The sequence below is a fragment of the Henckelia pumila genome, chromosome 1 (assembly GCF_033568475.1).
Source record: "Henckelia pumila isolate YLH828 chromosome 1, ASM3356847v2, whole genome shotgun sequence".
Taxonomy (NCBI): domain Eukaryota; kingdom Viridiplantae; phylum Streptophyta; class Magnoliopsida; order Lamiales; family Gesneriaceae; genus Henckelia; species Henckelia pumila.
In genome coordinates this window covers 85,060,974-85,070,849 of record NC_133120.1, presented here as the reverse complement: position 1 = coordinate 85,070,849, position 9,876 = coordinate 85,060,974, and the positions used below count along the sequence as shown (strand labels likewise).

Here is a 9,876-nt window from a genome sequence, read left to right as displayed (position 1 = left end):
AAAAGGAAATAAAAATGATAGGGTTTTGATTCTCCCCTCTCCACAGTTTGATTTCGCGAGGAATATGGGAGTGTTTACGTTCGTCTGCAAGGAATCTGGTGCCGCCTGGTCGGCGAAGCAGCTCAACGGGGAACTCGAGGCTTCCGCCGACTGCACTTTCACTCTCCAGCGTAAGCTGGTTCAGGCCGCTCTCTCCGCCGACTCCTCCGGCGGCGTCCAATCTTCTTTCTCCTATGTCACGCCTTCATCGGCCGTTTTCCAGGTTTCTTTCTGTTAATTTACACGATTTATATCGTTTTGTTGCTGTAGCTCACTCGTAATTGCTATAGGTTTGATTAAAGAGATGGCTTTTACCTACCAGTGAATTGAATTTATTGTATGCTTTTCTGATTTAAATGTTTAGTTGCAGTAGTAAATTTCTAGGTGTAGGATTCAAATGTGAATGATAAATTTGATTTACTAATCGATAGTTTTGAGCGCATTGATGGGTGTACCTTTAGGTTGACACTACAATGTGAAGGGAAATGAATTTTTTCGGGAGGGGATTTTTTAAAGTGTTGATTTTAGGCATATGAAAATTATGTTGGCTCGTTTCGGAACATGGATAGTTGTTTTCTTTCCAATTTCCACGCCTCCCATGTAAATGGGAATATCACCTTCTAATCGCCATGTTTATGAATGATCAGGTGATTATAGGCGGTGGCGGAGGGGCGGCTTTTGTTGGTGGAAGTGCAGCCTCTGCCCCTGCTGCTTCTGGTGGAGGCGCAGCCGCCGAGGCACCTCCTGCTGAGGAAAAGAAAGAAGAGAAGGAAGAGAGTGATGATGATATGGGATTCTCGCTCTTTGATTAGGTTCAGCTTACCACTTGACCGCAACTATGGTGGTGCTATTCTTGCCCATGTTTTGATGGTGTGGTAGGAAAATTAATGTTTCGGGGTTTTTCAATTAGTAGTGTGCGATATGTTCAATGTTTGAGTTATATTTAGGAAAACCAATTTTGTTTGCGGAGCCAGAATTTTTCTAGATTGCTACTTCGAAATTTATTTGAACTTGGAAATGAAGCATTCATAGTTCGGCAAGGAAGAAATTAAATTATTCTGTTGCGGCTTTTGTCGCCTTATTATTAGCACCGAAAGGAGAGGTGGAAAATGAAAGAAACAAGTAAAGCAATTCTAAATGTATTAAGACAAATTGTAAATGAAAAGAAATGTAACCTACATCCTGCAGAATCTAACAGTCCAATAAACACAAATGGCGCAGAAAAACTTGTATCTTTATACAATTTCTATTACTTTACATATGGAAGCAATCGACGGCAGAAACTTCTGCAGCAGATTGCTAGTAGAACATGGTATGACAAGAGTTTGAGCATCAATCGTTCCAAATTTTCTACGTCACAGCAAGGAGAGCATCAGTCAAGCTATAATGACCGCCCCAGGTACTTACAATTCTGATGGTTGAATTTCTGAAAGAACATGAAGAAAGTTGGTCGATGGGAGAAATTAAAAAAGCAAAATAGAAAGGGAAACAAACAAACAAAAAAAAAAGGATCAAAATCCTCAAGTTCAGCTGCACAATATATCATTTGAAATTTCCGTCTTTTTGAAGGGAACAAAAACGCATGACATTTGATGGAGCATTTAAAATCTCCAAACTGAATAAAGTATTAGGTAAAAAATGCAGCACAGACCAGAGAGGAAGTAAAAAAGCAGCACTTACCTTCTCCATATACCTGCTCCAATCGCGTGACAATGTGTTTTCCATAAGTATATTTTTTCAAAGCAGTGAGGTGATTTCTTATTATACCAAGCAATAGTTCCCTCTGATCACTGGTGCATTTTTGTAGAATCTTTTGGATGACATAATTCGCATATTGGTCCTTCATCATCACCTAAAGAAGCAAAAACATGTGGGAAAATTAAACTCATGCTAGGAACCGAATGGAGTTGGGAAAAACAGCAGAATCCTATAGTGGGAGTTGAGCAATGCAACTAACTAAGCTTTGTTGTTTGCAATGGAAAGTTACGAAGGAACTTTATCTATGGGCATCCCAAAAATAATGTAGATATATAAGAACATTCGAATGCCACGAGGTACATAACATTCTTAGACCCGAACATTTATTCGAATTAAATGGACCAGGCACAATGTGAAAGTAAATTCGGCATTCTTGTTCTTTTCAGCTAGTAGAAAAATGATAGCAGGAAGATATGGTTGAAGTCCAAAACTAGCAAAATACCAGTCAAGTGCGTTGAATTAGCTTAGTGTGAAATACCAGAAATTCTTTAGTATATAAACAGCTAGCTCATTAACGGTCATAAATTTCGAGCTTTAGATTGCCATACCAATATATTATCATTCTTATCACCATGACCAACAATCTCCTTTATCAGCAAGTCCCTTGACACAGAATCACCATACTCCAAACATTTTTCAACGACATTCGACGCAAATTTATGCTGGCTCAGTTGTACTATAGATCCGCATAATTTTTCAATGATCTCACTCCGTTCACGAGGGATTCCCCTTGCCAGAACATGCTGTCAATTGTCAAAACAAAGATTAGTATCCCAGTAAATGGATGAATTAACATACTATGAGATTTTGAGGGCTTATAAGGTGCATTATATTGTTGGTTAAACCTTTTAAAATAACAAATCAAAAGCTTCTACAGTAAGGTAAAAAATAATATAATCATAATAAGAGGAGTCCAACGTATTTTGTAGATGTCGAAACTTTCTTGTGTTTGAAGTGTAGATAAAAGATTGAGATTAAAAAATAGTTTTGAGCTCTTGAATTAATCACTCAGTAAAAATTAAAGTCTACTAGGTTATAAGATATAGAATCTCAAATGTTCAAAAACAATGGACAACCCTGTTGGAGATGATAATAATAAGATCTAGAATATCATATTTCCAAAAACACCACCTATAAATTCTCTAGGAGCTTAAAAGATTAATCAAACAAGCTTAACCAAATAGTCTTGAAGTGTGCTTCTATATAGCTAACCTTGGTACTCTATAAGAAAATAACTCGAACAAACCAAGTAAAAATAGACGAAGAACATGGGAAAATGAAGAAATAATGCTAAACCACAGAAACCTGGAGGAGAAATCAACCTGTGTGACATAGTTGCCATACTGGTCCTGAGCAAGAGTGCACACTGAATCCAAAATCTCATTTACTATGAACTGAGTCTGTAATTCATCATTGCAATGCTCCAGGACCCTCTTTAATGATAAATAAATGATAAAAATCTTGATTATCGTTAATAGAAACAATGTGAAAAACTGAAAGGTCAACCAGAGTACCCCAATGTGTTGAAAATGCAAAATTACCTGAATGACACGGCAACCATAAGGATGCATTGAAAGTGTGGCGACATGACCACGAAAAGAAGAAATAATGAAATCAATGCTATCAGCCGGAATACTCTCGATACACTTTTGAATAACATGGTTTCCATTTTGATCACGGACACATCTCATGACATGCCCATCCAGCTCTTTGGCGAGCCTCACCTTTTGTGCTAAATCAATTACTTCAAATGCCTACGACAGAATTCAACAAGAGAACAAAAATAGCTTTCCAAAAGAGAGAGTAATCAAGAGCATTCATGGACAAAAGGCTGAATATTCACCTTTTGGATTACACGACACCCATACATCTGCAAACTCAATGGTAAAATTTGACCTTCCAATTGATTTGCAAGGTCTTCCTTTTGCCCCGGGCCACCATATTCAAAAAGCTGTACCAAAATAACATGGAAAAATAATCCTCCGTGAAAATTGATGGACGCAAAGAAGAAACATTTATTAATTAGAGACCATACCTTCTGTATAACATAGTTTCCAAAAACATCTGTCATTAGTTTGGAAGCATGAGGAACAACTTCCTTGAAGACTGATTCTTTCTCTCCAAGACTACAGTGTTCCAACTTCTGCTGAATGAATCTACTTCCATGTTGATCAACACTGAAGTATCATATATGATCATGAGCCCCTTGATAATTGATACAGTAAGTGAAGGAAAAATAAGGTCAGCGATAACTTACCTAAATTCACCAATATGCCCCACTATATCAGACAGCTCAAATCTTGGACCCTTACCCAATTTCAGCTCTTCAAGAAACGAATTTGAACTCATGCCATTCCAGCTCTGATTTTGCAGCCCATATGTTTTGCCGGAGTTGCCATGAAAAGTGTGATGAGTTGTACTATTCCTCCCCCCAGAAAAATTGGGCCCCACCACAGGTTTTATTGAAACAACAGGACTAACCATAGACGAAGGAAATTGCAATCTGCTCCCAATATTAAAGCTGTTATAGCCTATACCAGATGAATGTTGAGGTTTCTGGTCATTTGGAAATCCAGTAAGATCTGCCCCCTTTTTGAAGTCACGAGAATTCACTTGACTCGCTGCAATATCATTTCTTGGTGCTTGATGATCAAACTGACCATATGCACCATAGGAATTTCGTAACGGCGGCTGAAAATACTGCATATGATAGGGATCAACAGAAGGAGGCTGCATGGTAACTCCAACTTGTCCATAATATTTTGGTAGATTTTGCGTATCATACGCATGTGCATTCCCTCCATCCGAAACTCCAGGATTGGGAAAAGAAGAACTATCGAAAGCCAGAGGAAAAGTACCCTGAGAAGGATATCCTGAAAGATATGATGGAAGAAAAGTAGAGTTGATAGTGTATCCACCCATGCTATATTGTGGGGTGAAGTAGCTAGCTGGCTGCATATTCTGATAAAACGTATTCTGTGGAGTCATAAACGGAGTAGGAGCTGGTGGGGTGTAAAATGGAGGTGTGAATCCAGATGACTGAAGTGTCGGTTGCACCTCTCCCGTTGAAACACTCGAAGAGCCATAGAGAAACTGGTTCAAGCTACCATATGGATGACTTGTTCCAGGATAAATCATCTGAGAGAAAGGGCCCAGAACTCGAGAAATATTGGTTTCTTGCAGAGCTGCTGCTGATTGCGATGTATAATTTTGGGGAATGGGTTGATCTTTCTTGTTAAATTTGTTACGGTTCAAATTCGAAGTATCACCAACACCAGCTGTTGAGGACTCATCCTTTAAATCAACTTTGTCAGCACTAAAATCTTGTCCATCTAAAGGAGGACGAACTACTATGCTGCTTTCATCGTCAAGGGATAAGCTTAAAACACCCCCTGTAAGAGGATCAGGTTGTGAGATCTGCCTCGGACGATCTAAACTGGGTGCATCTATAACATCAGATGACATGCCAACGGAACGATTATGCAGTACATGTGAATTGGCATCAACAACCTTTTCCCCCATAGATCTATGATTATACTGATCTTGAGAAGGGGATGAAGTTTGGCTGGAATCTTCCTGCATTGTGACGCTTTTTTGTTACAATTTCAACAAAAGTGTGCAAAAGGCCAGGAATTTAACAACAGCAAATTCAGAGCTGTCATACAGTTAATAACTCGAGTGATTTTAGATAAAGCATGGGCCGAGTAGGTAAGTTAGTTACTAATCATCAGAAGAAGCCGATATCTAGAGATATAGTTTTTTCCACAATAAAATATACATGCAGAAAAAATATTTTTCCCACGGTAGAAAATATGAGTAGAAAAATGTAGATGTTCTTGGAAAAGTAAATACTGGTGTCTCCAGCATTTATTCCTTTGCCTTTTTCGGAAATTAAAAAGTGTTACCTGTGTCGAGTTGAATGAGTCATTATGGAAACCCAATGAAGCAGATTTATCAGCAGATGCACTCCGTTCAGAAGACCTGTCATCCTCAGACTCTTCCTCGTGAGAAGGAAGGGTATTCCTAGGAACGTTGCCATGAGGAATCATGTTCCGATCGTTGCCAGTAGAACCACGACGGTGAAATAGATGATGACTCTCCGAGCTGAAAGGCCTACTGAATCTTTGATCCAAAATGACATCAGAACCATGGTAAGGAAAAGGCAGATCAGCATCGGTCTCGCATTTTCTATTAGAAGGGCCTGGATGTAAATCAAGACTCATGGTGGAATTCCTCAGGGAAAAGATATTTTCAATTGCCGCCATAGAACCTTCCATGCTTGGTGGTGCACTTTCACTACGGCTTGGTATCATATCCTTTTCAAGGCTTTGAAACTTTCGATCTTTCAAGAACAAACTAAAATCTTCAATGGCCAGCTTGGCAGATGATCCGTAACTATTAGACTGCTTACAAGGAGGCCATTTTTCTGTCCCTTCCAATATCCTAATGGGGCTTTCAGTTGCCATGGAACTAAGAATGATTGTGCCTTGTATGGTCTAATCACTAAGACAGTGCCCAAATATTCCCCTGAGAACCATGGAGGTTTCACTTTAGTCCATAATCCATAATTATATTTATGACTCAAGAAAGCTTGGTTTCAGAAAAAAGTATATCATTTATAAGAAATAACGAATATAGCACACAAGTGACATAACTCCATGTCATGAGACAGAAATGTTGATCAGAAAAAACTGTTTTTTATTGCAAAAAAGAGTTATAGTGCCAACTAAAAACTACTAGCAGTGAGCATGGATTTCTCCTAGACCATTTATGAAAGCTCATACCAACAAGTTTTATTGGAAGACTTTTTTGGCTTCTCAGAGAAACTAACGTATCCTGAATCCAGAAACCATTTAGTTCGACCCTCTTAGAGCATTCACTCACCTTCGTATATCAATACAAACCGCCAGCGGTTGAGCAGAGGCATTTTAACTTATTCTTCCATGAGTTTCGGATGTAGTACGATCTTATTAAAGCAAATACGCCTTGCACAAACATCGGTTTCATTAAATAAATTCAGAATGTTTTTGGAACAATTACCGCCCAAGCATTAAATATCACTCTCACATTAATTTATATTGGTGAAAAAAGGCTAAATGCATGTGTCCGCTATCCATAAAAATTAAAAAATTATAGCAACTGCTACATTTCTGATTGCCAGTATCTGTTAGGTCAAAGGCTCTCATGACATGCAAACTGGACTAGTTTGAGGATAACAGAAAGAAGCTTTATAAAAAATTACAAGTCTTTACTAAATATAGTCGCTATTTTAAAATCACTTAAAATATTGCATCAAATATTTCATTCATTATTCATACTTTAATCAGTTCGTAACTAGGAGACGAAGAGCATCACTAGCTTATATGGCATAAAACACTTACCGCACCCCTTCTACTTATTTTCTAGCAAACAAATGTTAGATCAATCAAAACAATGCATCGAAATAGTTTCCGATCAAATTTTAGACACCAGAAACAGCTGGCTATCTCTGTCAAATTTAAAGATCGCCACTTGGTTGACTACGATAATTCACACACGATCAGAACAAAAAGTTCAGGATTTTTATTCTTGAGATTAGTACAAGCTTTCATGGCACCGAAATGAAAATTCTGTCCCCAATCCTACTTTAGCAAAGCAAGAAACCAAATTCACCGAGACAAAAATATCGAAATCACAAAAAATTATGCACAAAAACAAAGTCAACTATTAAGCAAAACAAGTCATGAACCATAAACATGGTAAAATTAAAAAAAAGATCCAATCTTTAGAAGCTTTCTGCAAAAAAAATAACATGTTCAATACATTTCTTGTAAAACCCTAATCAAAGTAACCTTAAAAAACTGAAACATCACACAAAGAAGTCAAGAAATCCAATAAAGATTCTCACCCAGAAAATCTGTTACATACCAGAGTTCGCAGTTCAAAACCCTTGATTCTCTTTCAAAGACAGAGAGGAAGTGAAAGAGGGAAGAGAGAACCTTGGGAGGTTTGGGGGGTTTGACAAGTGAAGCGAAGCAGAGCTTATACTGTAGAAAGAGACAATTGGTGGGTTTTGCTTAAAAGAGTCCAAATTTGCTAGTTCCAGAGAAGGTTGATTATTGGCAATTTATTTGTAAGATACAGAATGCACATATATTATATAATTATTATTAGCAACATAGATACTCGTAAATTGTACGAGAAGCTTGTCTGCGGTTGTGCACATGCTTACTGCAATAAATGGGCTCACGGCTGTAACATTCTTTACTTACCATGCATCATTTGATTTATAGCGTTGATTCGGTTAACATCAACCGTGGATGTTTATGTGAGCAATGAATGACGTGGCGTTCAGTATAATCATTATGTGGCTGTTCTTTCAGTCAATAATACATGCCCACATAGATATCCACAATAGATGCCATAATAAAACTCTTATATAATATATGTATATCTTTATTTTTTTCTAGATACATGTATTTATACTATTTTATTTTTATCCGTATCCTATAAATCTATCAAACATGAGTAGCAAATTTTTTGTTTTTTTTTTTGCTTAACAGTAGCGATTATTTTGTCATTTTTTCATCACGATGAAGATGAAATGTGCAATTTGACCTGAAAACAGAAATTTCAGTGGCAAAACAAATTTCCCCTCGGTGATGCAAGCTTGCTTGTGTGACATTGCAAGACAGTGTAAAAAATTTATTTGATTGTCTAGGTTGATTAATAAAGATATTGTGAGCGATTCATGGCTATTAGAAGTGGTCGTTGTGTGCAATCATGTCGACTGATACATATTTGTGAGCTCATAACTTAACCAACAGTTATTGTTCATACAAATTCGGTTCAGTTGTTAGATTTTGTGACATCCCCATTCGACCCCTTCTTCATTTGTTGTTGGATGTTACAAATATCTTGTTGACAATATCATATATATATATATATATATATATATATATATATAGGAATTTTCAGCTGCTCAATCATTTTTTCCCACTTGGTCCGCGACCACTAAAACCTGGTAGTGGGTTTTAGTGATGCAAAAAAAAAAAAAACCACTAAAACCTTCGCAGACCAAGTGGGGAAACATGGTTGGGCAGCTGAGCATTCATATATATATATATATATAGTTTTGATATGATGAACAACTACCGTGAGCATTTATGTGAGCACAAGCTGATGTGACGTTCACTTATGGATTCAGAGTGTTCAATTGGATATGATTGAAAATTTTATTACTATTCAAAATTCAGTGTGAAATGTTGATACAAAATATGCATCTTTAAAAAAATTATGCCTGTGTTTTGTCAATTAAGATAATTCATGTACCAATTTAAAAATTAGTATATATCTCGTACCCAAAAAATTTGTTTCTTGTGTTTCAATCAATGAGGACTAGTGTTCCAGTTATAAAACCACCAATATTCTCTTTCGGAGTGTAACCTTTTTGCGGATTATTCTATGCTATACACCTGGAGTACTTCTTCCTCATGATGTGGTCAAATATGAACCATTGGATTATCAAGATATAGTCAATTTTCATAAAAATATATGAGTTTCACGTGATCTAATGATATTGAAATAGAGGGAGAAGCACTTCCCGGTGTAGCATAGACTAAACCCATTTTGCATACCTAGTGGGAGCTACCGATCATTGCCCCAATTTTAATTATTATTTTTATATAATTTTGTGGAAATACAATCAAATATTGTATAACAAAATCAAGCCATTTTTAATTAACAATAAGATTCTGTTAAATCTAACTAACGAGATAAAAAAAAAAAAATGAATCAAAATCAACAAATTTTGAATAATAAATTATTAATAAAAAGACTAGCACTCAGATATTGGATTTTACGTGAAGAAAATTTTAATTGATAAAATTGTCGAATCAAGATACTGTTAATCTTTTATTCTCCTATGTTTGATAGAATGAATTTGGAGGGTTTGGATTTGCAAATTCTGTTTTAATGTTTGTCAAAATGAATTTTAAACTAATATTGGTATTTGATGAGATTACATTTAATTAAAAAATTCTTACAAAATTAGTTGGATTTCATGTGATTTGAATTTTAAAAATAATAAAATCATAAATA

General features: G+C 36.4%; 2 protein-coding genes across 4 annotated transcripts; one reads left to right on the top strand and one right to left on the bottom strand.

Moving 5' to 3' along the window:
* Positions 1–24: 24 nt before the first annotated feature.
* LOC140864159 (large ribosomal subunit protein P3z-like) lies at positions 25–1,008 on the top strand. Its single transcript, XM_073268153.1, has 2 exons — positions 25–262; positions 687–1,008. Exons 1-2 carry the CDS (start codon positions 65–67, stop codon positions 849–851), a joined length of 363 nt encoding a protein of 120 aa, XP_073124254.1. The 5' UTR covers positions 25–64; the 3' UTR covers positions 852–1,008.
* A 154-nt stretch (positions 1,009–1,162) lies between these two features.
* Positions 1,163–7,886, bottom strand: LOC140864000 (pumilio homolog 6, chloroplastic-like). 3 transcript variants are annotated; one of them, XM_073267975.1, is made up of 11 exons: positions 7,705–7,886; positions 6,682–6,782; positions 5,703–6,324; positions 4,055–5,373; positions 3,833–3,974; positions 3,641–3,748; positions 3,339–3,551; positions 3,120–3,230; positions 2,346–2,540; positions 1,720–1,891; positions 1,163–1,465 (listed from the first exon to the last, which is right to left on the bottom strand). In XM_073267975.1, the coding sequence occupies exons 3-11, from the start codon at positions 6,261–6,263 to the stop codon at positions 1,443–1,445; spliced, it is 2,844 nt and encodes a 947-aa protein (XP_073124076.1). In that variant the 5' UTR covers positions 6,264–6,324; positions 6,682–6,782; positions 7,705–7,886; the 3' UTR covers positions 1,163–1,442. The 3 variants fall into 3 exon arrangements, with proteins under 3 accessions (XP_073124076.1, XP_073124143.1, XP_073124001.1); XM_073268042.1 differs by lacking the exon at positions 6,682–6,782 and having other exon boundaries at positions 7,685–7,886; XM_073267900.1 differs by lacking the exon at positions 6,682–6,782.
* Positions 7,887–9,876: the final 1,990 nt, after the last annotated feature.

What these genes read in the sequence shown, in the direction of transcription:
- LOC140864159 (XM_073268153.1), top strand. Translation starts at nt 65, where the DNA reads ATGGGAGTGTTTACGTTCGTCTGCAAGGAATCTGGTGCCGCCTGGTCG. An exon ending in CTTCATCGGCCGTTTTCCAG is followed by an intron (nt 263 to 686) that starts GTTTCTTTCTGT and finishes ATGAATGATCAG; the next exon opens with GTGATTATAGGCGGTGGCGG.
- LOC140864000 (XM_073268042.1), bottom strand. Translation starts at nt 6,263, where the DNA reads ATGGCAACTGAAAGCCCCATTAGGATATTGGAAGGGACAGAAAAATGG. An exon ending in GGGCATATTGGTGAATTTAG is followed by an intron (nt 3,975 to 4,054) that starts GTAAGTTATCGC and finishes ATGATACTTCAG; the next exon opens with TGTTGATCAACATGGAAGTA. An exon ending in ATAAGAATGATAATATATTG is followed by an intron (nt 1,892 to 2,345) that starts GTATGGCAATCT and finishes TTGCTTCTTTAG; the next exon opens with GTGATGATGAAGGACCAATA.